General features: G+C 32.1%; 2 protein-coding genes across 3 annotated transcripts; one reads left to right on the forward strand and one right to left on the reverse strand.

Moving 5' to 3' along the window:
• Positions 1-3,879: 3,879 nt before the first annotated feature.
• On the forward strand, positions 3,880-6,823 carry LOC112800349 (transcription factor bHLH121-like). The gene is made up of 5 exons (XM_025842582.3): positions 3,880-5,154; positions 5,224-5,351; positions 5,488-5,615; positions 5,692-6,162; positions 6,244-6,823. Exons 1-5 carry the CDS (start codon positions 4,871-4,873, stop codon positions 6,394-6,396), a joined length of 1,164 nt encoding a protein of 387 aa, XP_025698367.2. The 5' UTR covers positions 3,880-4,870; the 3' UTR covers positions 6,397-6,823.
• A 760-nt stretch (positions 6,824-7,583) lies between these two features.
• Positions 7,584-13,060, reverse strand: LOC112800348 (calcium-dependent protein kinase 28-like). Of its 2 annotated transcripts, none has more exons than XM_025842580.3 (12): positions 12,173-13,060; positions 11,318-11,448; positions 11,073-11,114; positions 10,767-10,878; positions 10,609-10,687; positions 10,322-10,491; positions 10,083-10,209; positions 9,181-9,296; positions 8,986-9,093; positions 8,798-8,860; positions 8,415-8,588; positions 7,584-8,173 (listed from the first exon to the last, which is right to left on the reverse strand). In XM_025842580.3, exons 1-12 carry the CDS (start codon positions 12,611-12,613, stop codon positions 8,021-8,023), a joined length of 1,716 nt encoding a protein of 571 aa, XP_025698365.1. In that variant the 5' UTR covers positions 12,614-13,060; the 3' UTR covers positions 7,584-8,020. The 2 variants fall into 2 exon arrangements, with proteins under 2 accessions (XP_025698365.1, XP_025698364.1); XM_025842579.3 differs by having other exon boundaries at positions 10,767-10,944; positions 12,173-12,860.
• Positions 13,061-16,907: the final 3,847 nt, after the last annotated feature.

Here is a 16,907-nt window from a genome sequence, read left to right on the forward strand (position 1 = left end):
ACAAAATTAAAAGTGTGGCACGCAATTGAATTTTTGTTGGGATCTTCTCATCTTTTTACAGAAATTCCTCACCTATGAATATGTGTATAATAACATATATAACCCAAACAAGCTTTATGCAATCTAAAATTTGCAAGCTAAACGCATATAATCAATATATACGTATTTCGATTCAGTAAAATAAATACTAAAATCAAATATTCTCAATTATTTAAACATAAGTTGTTCCGATACCCTTTATTAGAAATTCTTAAAATTTAAAATTTTAAGATTATTTATATTAAATTATTAAAAAATATTTAAATATAAAAGTATATCTAAATTTATAAGCATTATTAGAAGAATTTAATTTTATAATTTTTTAAATTAAATCTTTTTTTATTTTTAATAGGGTTGAATGGTAACTCCTTTGATGAAAAAAGAGATACAGAGATAATTTTGATGTGTTAAGGACTAAAATTCTAAATTCATTGTTTATATTTAAAAATGACACTAATTAAACTTTAAAATTCAAATAAAATAGTATCTACAACCAAAATAAAAATAATATCTAATTTTATCCTTGTTCAATTTCAAATCAAAAGTAATTATCTCTTATTCAATTTAGCATTTATAATAATAAATGAGATCATTGTTATATAAGTCGTTTAATTTAAAATAACTTGATTTCTAATTTGCTCACAAACAAATTAAAAAATTAAAAAATTTTCTAACACACTATTCATATTAATAAATTTTGGTATTTTATTTTGTTAAAAAGTTAAGATTTTATTTTGGGTAGTATATTGATTATAATTGTTTATACCTTAACCAAAATAATAAGTCAAACCCAAATTAAGCTAAGATTGGCTTCTACCGTCTATCCGACCTCCTCAAAGAAGTCGAGGTGAACGTGAGCAAACACTTAACACTTATCTAAGTAACTACCTCCGTAAATCTCTCTCCACTTCTAGAAGAGAGATCTCAACAACCCTAAGATAAAGGGATGGTTATCCACCTCTAAAAGTGGAACTATTTCAACGGTGGTTATTGGTTCATCTCCTATAAATACTTTGACACACTCAAATACTTATAAGTTCTAATATATTTAAATCTACTTAATCCCTTACTAACTTAGGCATCGAAATGTCTTGTAAGTACCATCTTACCTTTTCAAACACACAACTCGAGCGGAGGCTTTCTAACACAGGACAAATCGAAAACCACTCTATTAAATATTTGAGCCTTATAAGCAAGCTCAATCCACATCCAATTTCAGTAACTCCTGAAACAATAATAAAAATAATAAAGGTAATTAGTATGTAGACTTTTAAAAGTAGATATTATCTAAGATAAAATTAATTTATGTTGTAATTGTTTTTGTATAAATAAAATAAAAAATATTTTTTAAATAAGCTTTTAGATAAAAAAAATTGGTGTTTTAAATAAAAATAGATTTTTATGTACAAAAACTAATTTATTTGTACAAAAATTTATTATTTTTAAATTTATTTTTTATTTTTAAAATCGATTTATTAATTTTATAATCAGTTAATAACTAATTTTATTACTTAAATTAAGTTTAGTTTATTAACCTAAATTAAACTTTTAGTTAACTAAAATCAGGTTTAACCTTTTGCTAACTTTAATCATGTGCAATTTTATATATATATTAATAACAAATTTAAAAATAATTATATTTATATCATTATATTTTAATATAAATACTATTATATTTTTTATTTATTTTTGGCTTCCCCAACAATTTCTTTCAAACTCAGCCACTGACAACAACGAACGTTGATGTATTTTAATTAATTTGCTACTTTATTGAATAGAGAAAACCTATTAATAGAATATTTATGGCCCTACGAGAATTCCAATTTTTTCTGCATAATGCCTAAAATGTATTGAAATGTAATAAATTGATTATACTAGATTATGAAAAATGAACCAAGACTAGATGAAGGACTAAATTAAAGTAGATATTATTGTATTGTATACGCTAGAAGCATTTGAAAGTATCCTTTTTATATAATTATATTTATATGTAACTCGATGGAGATAGATAGATACTAATGAGAATAATGAAATAAACTAATGAATGTAGGTTGAAGTTCGATGCAATTAAAAGATTAAAAATAAAATAAAAAGGATAAAAAAATTGAAAGTCACGATCTATATCCAGGTCACCCCTCCAAAACTAGTGAACATCTGATTATAACGCACCCCGAAAATAATAATCAATAAACTCATTAAATTGAGAGACAAGTCGGTAGAAATCCATGGTTGAGATTTTAATTCATATAAAATATATTTATGTCTTACGATAGTGACATGAATAATTAAAATAAGTGGTTATATATATTGCCAGCCAAAATCGACATCATCGGAAGCATGTAGTGTAGTATAATAAAGTGACGTTTTTATTATTACTGTTCCTAAAGTTGCGCCATGTGTTGATCCAATTTTACATTTTGTAATGTGTGGTTAATGTTTTAATTTGTCCTAGCTAGTCATCATCGATCCTAATTTAATTTGTGGATTATACCGAGTCCAGAAGTCTTGGTTTCTTATCTTCTAGAAGATGTGGATATATATAAAAGGAAAGAAAAAGGAAAAATCTTCTATATACATACTTGCGGTTATTACTTATTAACAATAAATCTAAAAATATTTTAAGTGGTACAGAAAATATTCCATTGTAGCTAGGTCAAGATCAACTAATGTACTATGGGAATGTCGTGTTGTAATTTGCCATCCATCCTCCAATGAAGTGTTAGTAAAAGATATACATCCACATAACAGATCAGCTCACTATTTTTATTTTCTAATTAATTAAAAGAAATATGATTTTTTTTCTTTTAATTTTGTTTTCCTGATAAACTCATCATAGATTCATATACAAACGTATACTAGTCACCAAAAAAATATATACAAACGTATACCAAACCATCGTTAACTATTTCTTGCCTCTAGAAATTATGTTAACTAAAATTAAAAAAATTAATTAAATTAAATAATGAAACTTAAAATAATGTTAATAATAACTAATTTTTATTGATATTAAACCAATTTAATTAAACTTAATTAATAAAAATATTTAAATGTATAACATTATTTTATAGGTAATCAATTAATAATTGAATTTATCAATTCTCGCCATACTAATTGTTATAAGACACATATTTAATATTTCTAGTTATAAATAATTTACACTAAAAAACGTTGATTGATAAACAAATAATCCACACTTGCAAAAATAATTTGGTGAATTCTATGATGTCTATGGTATGCTGTCTAACTTCTACCTAACTTACTTGATATGGTAAGTTTTGAATATTTAATAATTTTTTATTGTTATATTTTTAAAATTAAATATTAATTTTTAATCATTTTAAAAAGTTAGGCAAACATTTGCAGGCATCAAGCAATCACCAAATAATTTATACTGCTACATAATTCTCATAGTGATATTGTATTATATTAAGTAATTTCTAATTTTTTTTAAATAAAAAGTTCCACAGAATAAGATGGAGTATCAACGTCTCAACAGAAAAGTACTAAATTGATAAAATAAACTAATTCATAATCATCTTCGACAAAAATCATCAACAATCCAAAAGATCAAATATCACTCCACTCTTTATAACTCTTAATCAACCTGTTAACTACTCCTATAACACCTGATTCTTGATTCCTGAAAATTTTGTCATTCTTTTTTAACCAAATGCTCCAAATGATGATATAAGATACTTTCTATATCCAAGGCTAGACTCAAATTCCCAAACATTTTAATTAAGAGACCAGTTGATGAGCCACCATAACCATACCCTGTCCAAGTGATTTTGCATCTCTGATATGCACTTACTAAGTAGTTCAAGCAGTACTATTTCTTTTGTTTTTATTTTATTTTATGTTTCTGGTCATATGGGTTCATATGCCACTGAACCTGGATATACCCAATTCCATAACTGGATACACCTTTGGAAGGACCAACTTCAACACCGCATTGTATTTTGTCATGGAAGAATCAACACCACTTTAAGAAGCCTTGCAGCCCACTCCAGAAATAAAAAAAAGCCATACAGCAAGTAGTACTATTTTTTTATTAGACTGGACTTTGGTGTTAGTTAATGGAAAATGGAAGAAGGCTTGCCCCTACACTGGGATGAGCCCAAATTCATTTGATGAGCCCAAGTGTATGGTGGTCTGACAAGCGGGTGCAATGCCTGTCTAAGCCCATCTTATTTGTTCCATGTTCCATCCTACTTTGAATTGGTAGCTGAATATGGAAGCACCTCATATTATAGCTTCACCAAATACTATTTTCTAATTTATACTCCGAGATTGTTCACAATATATTATCGTGAGTAAGATAATGCACTTACTATTCGCTGGATTTGGAAGCTTGTAAAAATTAAAGGAACATATAAACCATATCACTATCGTATAGATGGAGGTTGGACATTTTCGTTTTTTAAGAGGGGAAGGGAGTTTAGAGGAGATGGCAGTTTTAATATTTTGAACCAATAATTAAAAATTTAATTTAATAATGACTAAAAACAGGAGCACCAAAAGTATATTAAAGGATTCTACAATCTTATAAAAATTTAATTAGCTATTTCGTAATATATTGCTTATTATCAAGACATGTAGTAATTCATTACTCTTAAATGAAATTTTAAATAGATGCAGTATTTATGATATTATAATAGTATAGCACAGAAGGCATCCTATAACAATAGCAGTTTGCATCGGAATGCAACTGAAAATATTAAAGTATTATTTTGGTGTATAGTTGTGATGATAACACGAGAGAATCGAGTGAAATGATCCAAAAATATATATAAAATAAAACAAAAAAAAGAAAGGTAAAAAGAGAGGATATATGTATATTGGTGTTTGTGATATTATGAATATGAATGCACTAATAAGTAAGGTGGCTCGTGGATGGCACAAGTTTGATGCGCGTGTTCTCTTCTCTCTTTCTCTCTCTCCAACTGCAGCCAGATTCAGATTTCTGAGAGGGATTACTCCGCCTTCATTCATGGATCACTGGAATTTCTCCAAACCCCCATCCCTTCCGCAAGATTCACCCTCCGCTTCTCCCTCTCCTCCTCCTCCTCCTCCTCCTCCTCCACCTCCTGCCCTCCCGTCCAACCGATCCCACAGGTTCCCTCTCTATCTCTCTCAATTCTTGCTTTTGTGTTTGTGAAGTCATTAATTTAATTGAATTTGCAGAGAAAAGGGGCAAGCGGAACCACCGCAGGATCCAGCTGTCGCCGCAAGGAAAGTTCAGAAGGCTGACCGCGAGAAACTCCGCCGTGATCGATTAAACGACCACTTCCACGATTTGGCCAACACTTTAGGTCTCTCTCTCTCTCTCTCTCTCTCTCTCTCTCTCTCTCTCTCTCTCTACTTCATGATTACAATCATTTTGTTTGCATCATTCATTCTCATAATTGTTGTGATTCGGATATTTATTTTGCTCCTCTCATAATGTAGATCCTGATAGGCCAAGGAACGACAAGGCAACCATCCTCACTGATACAATTCAAATGCTTAAAGATTTAACTGCCGAAGTTAATAGGTTGAAAACCGAGCATAAAGCGCTTTCTGATGAGTCCCGCGAGGTATGCTTCTTATTGTTTCTCTCAGAATACCCTGCTTTGCTTGTTGCTTATTCATTCTTGAATTTGGTGCTCACAGCTAATGCAAGAGAAGAATGAACTCAGGGAAGAGAAGGCGTCCTTGAAATCGGATATAGAAAACCTTAATTCCCAGTATCAGCAGAGGGCCAGAATGATGTTCCCATGGACTGCAATCGACCACTCTGTCGTAATGGCACCACCACCTTATTCATATCCGGTTCCTATACCTATCCCTCCTGCTCCTGTTCCAATTCACCCAACTCTTCAACCCTTTCCTTATTTTGGAAATCAAAACCCTCCTCACATTCCTACTCCTTGTTCAACATATGTTCCATTCTCTGCTCCAATTAATGCCGCGCTTGACTTACCCTCAGCTCAGTATGCTTCTGCATCTCATGTTCCCGCCCAAAAGGATTGTCGGAGCAAGTCACCACCTCATAGGAGAATCACTGATGCAGACAGATGTAGCGAGACTCATGATGTGGCTACGGAGCTTGAACTTAAGATGCCTGGATCATCAACACAGGAGGTAGTAGCTAGGTCTAAAAATTTGAATAACCACATTTGTTTTGTTGTTCAAACTTTTGAGCCTCCATTTTGTTTTCTATAGGAATCTTCTTCCGGGGGAACGAAGAAGGTCAAGCATTCAGGGAGGAAGGATAGAGCCGTTGCAGAAGGGAGTGCTTCAAGCCGGTATTCAACGTCTCATGGACTTCAAGATAGCTCCAACAGTGTGGGTGACATCCCAAAGGCTGATAGTTGACAATGGATATGGATCCTTGTAAACATTTTATCTCATTGCAAAGGTCAGATATATGTTTAGCAGTAGCCAAATTGATAGTGGTTCTATTTGGCAAAAAGGTTATACCATTTATGAGGCAAAATGATGAATGGAACAGTTCTTCCCATGAGTCATGACAACAGAAAGTGGAGCTTGGGATCTTGCTGACTTTATTTTCCTCTGCCACTATGGACCACCAAAAGTTGATTCTTATTCCTCATGTATCTGTTCCACAGGTTTTAGATTAAGAAAGGGATCGGATTCCCGTTATATACGGTTCAGAATGTGCACACTGACCTATAATTTCATTAATTTGAGCCATTTGAACCTAAGAACTTCGTAACCCATGTAAATATAGATTAGCATGTGCATACTTGTCAACTTAGTTAATGTAAATTTTTAGTGTTAACTTTTCCTCTCTCTGTTATAAGTTCTCCACTCATTTTTTTTTTTTAATTTCACAGGGTTTAGGGGATACCCGGGTAATACTTACTTGTTCAATGAGAATGCTACTATGTAGGAAATTGAACTCGACATAGGTCACTGGAATTTGATTGAATGATGAGGGGTTTGGGTAAGCATATTTTACATGAGATGAGATGTCATTGCCTTTTGCAATTGGAATACTAAAATGGAAGGATAAAGCTAAGAAGGAAGTGGAAATCATGAAAAATGTGAATGGATTTTTTCGGTTATAAAATTTACTTGATCATGTCAAGTGTGAATTTTCATTATCGGTTGGACACTCTTGTTATGCTATGTTAGGGTTTACAATGTAATTAACGTGAAAATTTACTTCATGACTAATTGCCTAATTATACCAAGCCCGTTTAGACTGAGATTAAATCAACCAGCAAATCATTTTCAGTACTGAAAACAAGACTAACAATATTTTCAACTTTTTAATTCGTGAAAACTTTTGATAAACATGTCATATCGACGCATGATATTTGACAAGCCATCAACGTCCTTAGGCGAATGCGTCAAATCTTGCTTCCGAAGACTTTGAACTGATAATAACGGTCGTCAGTCTAAAATGGTGAGGAACACAAAAGGGGGCTGACTGTAAATTTTACGTGAGCTTTATACCCTATAGGCCAGAGATAATTAGGCAGTATGACAACAAATCTGATAAATTATACAAATACATTAGTATATTACAAATCAAATAATCAAAATAATAGTCAATATAATTTCTTTTGACTATTAATGCAAGGATAATTACCCTTTTTTTGTAGTAAGATTTTCGTTTTCAGTTACACAGTACATTATGGTACAAGTTACAAGCACAGAAGTGATATACACTGATTAAAATGTGGTACTCGAAGCCAATCCATGCAGGGTCTCCATAAACTCTATTTAAATACCTCTTGTGACAGCCCTCCAATTTTTTTTCGTATAACATACACTTTTGCAGAAATACCATGGTCATTATATAACTGGAGTCTTTAGAGTATCATAGAATGGTGAGAGCAAAATGTGCAGAATATTCATAGTTACATACATATCTTAAAGGCTTCAGCACAATCTGCACAAGAGATAAATCTTGGAACAACTCCACCACTCTCACACCCTTAAACATTTGCAGCTTCTAAAACACTTCAATCTACATCTTGCGCCGATGGGGGCTGGTCACTTGTTGAGAACTAATGCTTGCAGTTCTGAGAAGTCTTCGGAATTCCGATAGGCTGATTTTCCCATCCTTGTCAATATCAGCTTCCTCAAGCAATGGATCAATGGAGCCCCTCAAGCCGGTATGCTGAAACATAGAAAATGTAAAAATGGTAAATATTAGATGCACCAAATACGTATGCAACCTTAAAAGCAGACAGATGTGAAAGGAAAGCAAGATTAGAAAGAAGAGCTTAAACACTTCCCCTCAGATAAAGAAAATAAATGGAGAGAAAGGATGGGAATATCTGAGTTTGTTACAGGAAAGAGAAGATATAAGGAGCGAATTTATCATGTTTGGGGAGCTTGGGTAAGGAGACAAGACCAACCATTCTAAGTTCATCCGGAGTAATATATCCATCCTTATCTATGTCGAATTTCTCAAAGGCAGCTCGTGACCGTTGATGCCATTTCTCAGAGTTGTGTTCCTCCAATTGATGTACATGTAATGCAGCCGCCACAAATTCAGTGAAATCGACTAACCCATCTGTGTTGCTATCTATCTGCGAGCACACAAAGCAGCGATTTAAACGCTTTTACAAGGCAAAAGATATGCATTGATCGACGTGCCAAAAGCAGAGTACAATAAAAAGAAGCTATAGTGAACAAAAATGATTAAAGGAAGCCATAAATATTGCCATTGGAAAAAAGGCAATAAATATCATTAAGTACCAAAGGAACTGCATGAGTTCAAAGGATCACCAATACTCACCGCTTGCAATATCTCTAATACACGTGATTCCTTCAACTTCCAAGGGAGATCTTTAGCAAGAGCCTGCACAAAATCATCCCTTTAGACCAAAGCAGGGAAACTATATTGAATGTGTTAATTAATCACCAATAGATAAGTGATGCGGTTGGGTTTCAGATAGTAAGAAGATCAATTGATTAATGGGCTACCTGTCTCATCTCTTCTAAGCTAATGGAACCATTTTTGTCAACATCTATTGCATCAAACTGATCTTTTAGATCAGATATCTCTTCTTCATCAAGTGTGCTAGCCAATGCCTGCAAGATAATCAAGTAATGAATGAAATGGATGAAAACAAGTTCCTGCCTTGTAGCATGCAGTGTTTGATTAATTTGTTTCTTTACCCTTAGCGCAAATTGTTTCAATCGACTATACTTCACAAATTGTCGCATGTTGTTTAGGACAGATATATCAATAGGCATCTCCAATGCCTCTCCTCCTTCTTTAACCCATGGATGTGCTAGAAATATCAAAATTAATCAAAAGTCAATATCTTTATACAGTTTACTTCTAAAAATGTTCTAATATGTAAAGGAAAACATCTATGACTATGTGTGCATGAGGCTCTCTGTTTATTAAACCGAGAAAAGTAGAAAACTCTACAAAACAAAAACATCCATTAAAAACAAGATTAATTTAGCAAACCCAGAATGGCCAAACAACTAATGTAGAGTTCCGCAGATCTAACCACTTGATCTGTAAGCATGTTTAGGCCACTTACACACTTATCATATTTTCAGGGTAATCTGCTACTACTGGTCCTATCATTACCTGTGGCTATTTTGATCTTCACTTTCAATATTTTACATATACATAACTTTTTGGTAGGATGATAATGTATTAAACATCCAATGGAACATTTTATTTTCCTAATCATTTGTCATCAAAAGAAAATCTTAAGATGAGGAACAGAAGATACTGAAAAATTTTACAAAGTCACCTCATGATGGCCAGTAAATTTGGCAATATGCATAGCTTCAATATTTGGTATTCTTAAAATTTTCAAATACTTCCATGAATCTTTTTACTATTTTCAAAAAAAGGGAGCAAGTCTCAAGACATTTAAATTCAGTAATAGCTTTCCAAACACTATAACTTTGGTACTTCAACTTTAAATATTACTGAAATCCCTAGCTTTCAGGCAGTTTTTCAGAATGAAAATCTGAAAAACTTTTTTTGACGGACAGGAAATTAGATAACAAAATAAACAAACAAGGGGGAAAAAATCAAACAATTGGATACATACATAGAGCCTGGGCAGCAGTTAATCTTGCTCGAGGATCCTTTACCAATAATTTCTTCACGAAATCTTTGGCAGCACTGCTTATGGATGGCCATGGTTTGCGGCGGAAATCAGGCTTGTTCCGTAAGACCTGTATGATATGGTTATTTATTATACACAAAGTTATTACAAAATTTCCTTTTATCAGAATCAGGTAGGCAATAAAAGTAAACAATTTATTCAAGTTCCTTGATGAACTATACCTCCTTGAAGATACCATCCTCGGTCTTATCCCAAAATGGGCGTCTACCACAGAGCAAAATGTATGTAATCACACCAATACTCCATACATCTGATTCAGGGCCCGACTTTCTTTTTAGCACTTCTGGTGCAACATAGTAAGCACTGCCCACAATATCTTGAAACCTCTTACCTGAAATTTGTTTTTGAGGGAACTAGAACTTTCAAATAAAGACAGCAAAACATATCCGATACAAAAGGGGATAAAAAGTAAAGAAAACAAATTATTGACATAAATATATTCTCTCACCAGGTTTTATGAAATCGGACAACCCAAAATCTGTAGCCTTTAGAGGTGAATCTTCTTTGGTAGACTTGAAAAGAAAGTTCTACATTCAAAGAAAGAAAAATCAATGTCTAGTTGCATGACTCCAAATTGCACAAACATACAAAATGACTTGACCATACCTCTGGTTTCATGTCCCGATGAACCAAACCGTGTAAATGACACTCAGCTGCAACCTTAAGCATCTGTCTTACAATCACTGCTGCATCTTTTTCAGTGTAACGGCTGTCCTTCCTGATTAAAGCGAAGGAATTCAAAGTAAGGTCCAATTCAACAGGTAAAAATGCTGAATACAGAGATCTAGCAGACAATAAAATTGGAATCATTAGTGATGCTCATTCTAAAGTTTGAGCACCCAAAGACATTCTGAAGAAAAATTTAGCCAGTTGGGGGAAAATAGTTCAGGTTCAAGATCAAACAATACTCACTTGGCCAATATCCGATCTAGCAGTTCTCCACCCTCGCATAACCTATGGCAATTCATTGTCAATAAATTCATTTTAGTAATAAGAATGACATACAGGTATACAGAAGAAGGGACAACAGAACGTAATCACAAGACATGATTTGAAAAGCCAGCTAAAAGAACATAAACCCAGAGAACATTACAATAATGCTTCTCAAAAGCAAATAAGCATGGAGAACAAAAGATACCCAAACAAGAGTAACTTACTCCATAACTATGTACACGTATGAATCATCCTCAAAAGCATTATAGAATTGGACCACGTTTTCATGGCCAGTAAGTTCTTTCAATATCTTGACCTCTCGCTTAACATCCTCAACAGCTATGGGTAGAACCATCTGCCATCAAATTCAAGGATTGATTCAGGAATGTGCGAGAACCCATATGAATACAAAGCAGGGGAAAAAAAAAAAGACAAGAAGCACTAAATAAAATGCAGTCGATGACAACTCAGAAACTTCAGACTCGTAGTTGACATCTATTTTAAGTTTTTAACCAAATGCCGACATCTACATCGTGTAACATTCTATATTACTTGGCATGCTTTTATAATTCACACCAGTTCTCTTACTACTATACATCAACTTTGTCAATACTTCCCCGAAAAAACAGAACCGAACAGAATGAGATTTGAAGCGAGAATCGAATTGATCAATAACTTAATGATACTTATAATAAAGAACGGAAATGCAGACACATGGCTTGCATAATAGGCACTAATATTGCCATAACTAGACAACCTTGTTATGTCTCAAAACCACAGATGCAATGGAAAAGTAGAAAACCACAGGGCAATGCAAACGGCCCTTATTTATTTATCTATATTATCTAATATGCCAGACAAATAAAGTTATCTCCAGAACCAAAACATTTAATACCTGTAGAATCGAATCACCATAATCAATCTTAACCCATTGACCAAAACAAAACCCACATAATCTGAACATGAATTCAATAAACCTCGAATTGAAATTGGCATCAATGGAACAAAGCACAAAGTAGAAAACTCAGCTGAAAAATGCAAAAAAGGAAAAGTGAAATGGAATGAAATAGCAGAATCACCTTGGCCTTCTCGAGCCTCTTGACGGCAACACGATCCCCATTGGCCTTATCAATACCGACATAGGTGTAACCGAATTGTCCATGACCCAAAAGCTTCCCCAGCGTGAATCTCTTGTCGAAATTCTTCTCGTAACCGAAATCCGTTCGCTTTCCGCACGGCACGTTCTTTCTCGTCGTCAACGTCGTCGTCTTCGGCTTCTCCTTCGGTTTCTGCGAATGATGATGATGATGACTATTCTTCTTTTCATCGTCCTTCCTCCGCTGACCGTTGTGGACGCTCGCCACTGTGGTGGTGGCCGCCGCCGGGTTGGTCACCGTTGCTTGAGTAATTGTATTCCGTTTCCGGTTCCGGTTTACGGTGGTCGCGGAGTTTCCGTTTCCATGGTGGTTGTTGTTGCTGTTGGAGCCACTGACCTTGGTGGATGAAAAGCAGATACCCATGATGGTGAAGACAGAGAAATGGTGATGGGTATGTTGGATCAAAAGAAAGATTGGATTTTTAACGTGTTAACCTTCATTGATGGATGGATAATGGGTGGTGGTGGTGACGACGGTGGCGGTGGTGGTGGTCGTCGTGGTGGTCAAAAGAGGCTTTTGAATGAATGCAGAAAGGAAAGGTAAGAGAAAGAGAAAGGAAGAATGGGTTTGGGTTTGGGTTTGGCAATTAGAAAGCTTTTTACTTTTCTTTGCGCAAAAACTAGTTTGCATAATAATTTGTAATTAGACATTATAATTTCTTTTTAATTTAATTCTTTACTCTCCAACTGTGTTTTCTTTGCTTTTATTTGTACCTATGCATTTTTTTTGTTATTTATATTTTTGGAACTCTCTCTTTTATTTTCTTTTGTTAGTTTAACTTCGCTTTATGGTATAAAACCAAATCTGTTTGGAGCCCTTAACAAAAAGAGTCCAGCTTTTATGTTAACATTATAGTTATATGGATAAAAATAATTCAATTTGAGATATATTAAATTTGAAAATTAACTAGTTATTTGTTTCTCTTAATTCTTTGAGACTGCTTAATCTTAGCCATAAAAGTATTGTTAGCACATTATAAAAGGAAATGACACAGCTTTGTATCATGCTATATTGAGGGGGGAAAAAATCAAAAATAGAGACAACCAAAAAATAAAAAAGAGTCAGATATTTATAAGTTAAAAGCGTTCCAAATATGCTAATATTGACCAAGTAGTCTTCAGTCTTGGAGATATTAAAAATTATTATGTCAATAATCAAACGACAGCCACATATAAAAGACATTAATAATTAATGTAGGGTGATCTTAAGTCTATACTCAGAGTCGCTACATTTTGTAACATTTTCTCCCTTTTTCTAAGGCTGACTAATTTTGCATATACGGACAAATTTTGAAGCACGTTACACAGTTAGACAAGTTTTGTTTCTTATAGTACATATAATAAATAATAATAATATATAGACAACACAGAAAGGGCCTTATTAGAAATGTTTGATTAAATTTCAATTTTATTGATGCATATGTGTTTCAATGATGAATAATCGCGTAATCAAGCTAAGTTACACCGGTATACGTAGTGCAAGAAGTTTAAGCAACTCTATGATCTTATATATGAAGAATTATATATGAGCACTGAGATTATTGTAGATATCTTATCATTTAAATCCTAAGTACGATATTACATCCCATTTGCTAGCTTATGGGAGGGAGAACCTAGTTTGGGTGCCTTTGATGCAAAAAAGGATGGATGCAAAATCAAGACATTATTAAGTTACTACGTTATTCAATAATAGATTATCTCGTTTCTTAAATTATAGTATCTAACGTATATTACATAGTGTACGTACGAATTGAATAAGTTTAGCTTCAATGATATACTTTAAGTCTGAGGTAATATTCAAATTCGTCTCTCAAAAAGATTATTTATTTTTCAAATTAATCTTTAAATAATTTTTTTAGTCATATTAGTCTCTGAAAGATAAAATATAAGTTAAATTAGTCATTTCATTAGTTGGATGACGACGTATCACATTAAGTATTACGTGGCATAATGACATATCACGTTAAGTGTCACAAGATGATTGGTTGACGTGTCAGTGACATAATCAAAATAGTTTTTAAAAGTCTAGACGTAAGTCATTTTTATCTCTAAAATTTTAAAAATTAATCAAGCTAATCCTTATATAATTTTTTTATAATATTAAATTTAAAATATTTTTGATACTACTAATTTTAATATTATTTTCCAAATCTTAATAAACAAAATTCTCTTTACATAAAATAATAAAAATAATTAAATTTCTATAAAATTATTTTGTCATTTATATTTTAAAATTTTATATTTTCAAATTGTAATTTTTTTTATGTGAATTTTTTTTATTTAAATGAGTTTATCAAATTATTGTTGATTATATATTTAAAAATTTAATATTTTAAATTTTACTAAATAATATAGTAATTATTATAAATTTTAAATCTTTTAAATTTTTTAAAATTATAATTTTTATTATTGTTTAATTTATATAGTAAAACTCAATAATTAAAAAACTGATTTGTGGAATCACTTTTTAAATCTTAATATTCTAATATAATTTTTTAAATATTTCATTTAAAACATAAGAAATTTTATTTTCATACGAAGAATCTATTTATATAATGTACTAATGCAGAGTAGCCTGTGTTATGCATAGGTATAATGTTTTCTATTTTATTTTATCTCATTGATTTGTGTAATTAAAAGAAAAATTATATAATCTATCTCAAACATATGAAATACACAAAAATTTATTATGATCTTTGCACGTATTACGCTTAAGAAGCAATTCGTTTAGCATATAATAATAATAATAATAATAATAATAATAATAATAATAATAATAATAATTAAGCAACAAATTTTTAATATTTTGTAAAGTTTGGAATTGAAGCAAAATTTGTGGATCTTCTTGAATTTTGACTCTGAATATCATTACCATTACATCCTATATGTAAGTAATACCGTAATGGAAAAAAAAGATGTAGTAGCTAAAAAAAATAATGATATAATTTTGTTTAGGTTAACATACATAAATTTTGATTTTGAGCATATAATTTTGTTTAAGTTAACAAATACATACATTTCAATTTTGAGTATATATACATATTCCAGTAAAATGTAATAACGTAAGAAAAAAGTTTTAGAATAGAAAAGAATAAGAGAGATTTTGAGAAGAATTAAAAGAGAGAGATAATTTTATTGAAAAAATTTTAAGAAAAAAGATACAATTACTAATTTTTTGTTTGTCAATTATATTTCTATTAAAATTAGTAGTATAAAAAAATATTTCAAATTTAATATTATGAAGAAAAATAAAAAAAATTATATAAGGACTAGTTTGATTAATTTTTAAAATTTTAGAAATGAAAATGACTTATGTCTAGACTTTCAAAGATTATTTTGATTATAAAAAACTTTTTTACATATTACTGACCTGACACATCAATTAATTATCTTGTGACACGTGACCTTTAACGTAATATATCGTCATGCTACGTGACACTTAACATGTCATATCATCATTAAACTGACAAAATAACTAATTTAATTTATATTTTATCTTTTAAAAAATAATATAACTAAAAAAATAATTTAAAAAATAAATAATTTTTCAGATACGAACCCAATGTTTGTTGGTTACTTAACACTTTATTGGTTGGCTTAATTTTCTTTTCATCAGTTAGCATGCTTATTATTATTATTAGGAAACCAACATTTTCTTATGTTGAATGTTGCTGTAATGTTTGTATAATATTAGTTCTCAAGACTGTTTTTTCTTTTTCGTTGTATTAAATAATATAATACTTTGACACATTGAGTTGTCACTACACAATTATAATTAGCTCAAATGTTCACAACTCGCAAGTATGACTTTGAATTTGACTACGTTTTTCTAATGTTTTGTTAGTATGTTAGAACCTTCGAATAATCAAATATAAGGCAGGGAGGCTTTGTCTTGTTAAATCGGTTATGACCTCTATCCCAGTTTATGAAATGCAAATTTCTCTTCTCCCGAAGTATGCATGTAATAAAATTGATTCCTTAATGAGACAGTTCTTGTGGAAAGGCCAAGCGACTGGAAAAGGGCTGCCTCTGGTCAGGTGGGAGGTCGCCATAACTCCTAAAAAGGCAGGAGGATTGGGTATTAGGGATACTTCCTGTGCTAACATGGCGCTTTTGGGAAAGTTGGTATGGGATTGTCTAAACAATAGTGAGAAGTTATGGGTGCAGGTTTTGAAGCATAAATATCTCAGGAATCAATCTGGTATGAACGGAAACAGTAGAAATTCTTCATCGGCTACCTGGAAGAACATTGTTAGTGCCTATGAGCATCTCAAGGAAGGGCTTCATTGGAATATTGGAGATGTCCACAAATCAGTTTGGTATGATGAGTGGACTCCTTTTGGTAAACTTTGCAACCTTGTTCCTTATGTACATATTTCTGAATCAGATTTCATGGTGGCTGACTTGTGGAAAGGGGTGTCTTGGGAGGTTGATAGTCTTACCACGCCTATTCCGCATGAGATTAAGCAGTTTATTTGTGGTCTGAGATATCCTAGTTCGACTGAGTTGGAGCCACAGTGGGAGTGGTGGCCTGCAGCATCAAAAAAGTATAGTGCAAGGGAGGGTTACAGATGGTTATTAAAGAAAGCATTAAATTGGAATGCCAATAGTAATTGGAACTGGTTGTGGAACACAAACATTCCAGAGAAGTTCAAATT

The sequence above is a fragment of the Arachis hypogaea genome, chromosome 5 (genome assembly GCF_003086295.3).
Source record: "Arachis hypogaea cultivar Tifrunner chromosome 5, arahy.Tifrunner.gnm2.J5K5, whole genome shotgun sequence".
NCBI lineage: Eukaryota > Viridiplantae > Streptophyta > Magnoliopsida > Fabales > Fabaceae > Arachis > Arachis hypogaea.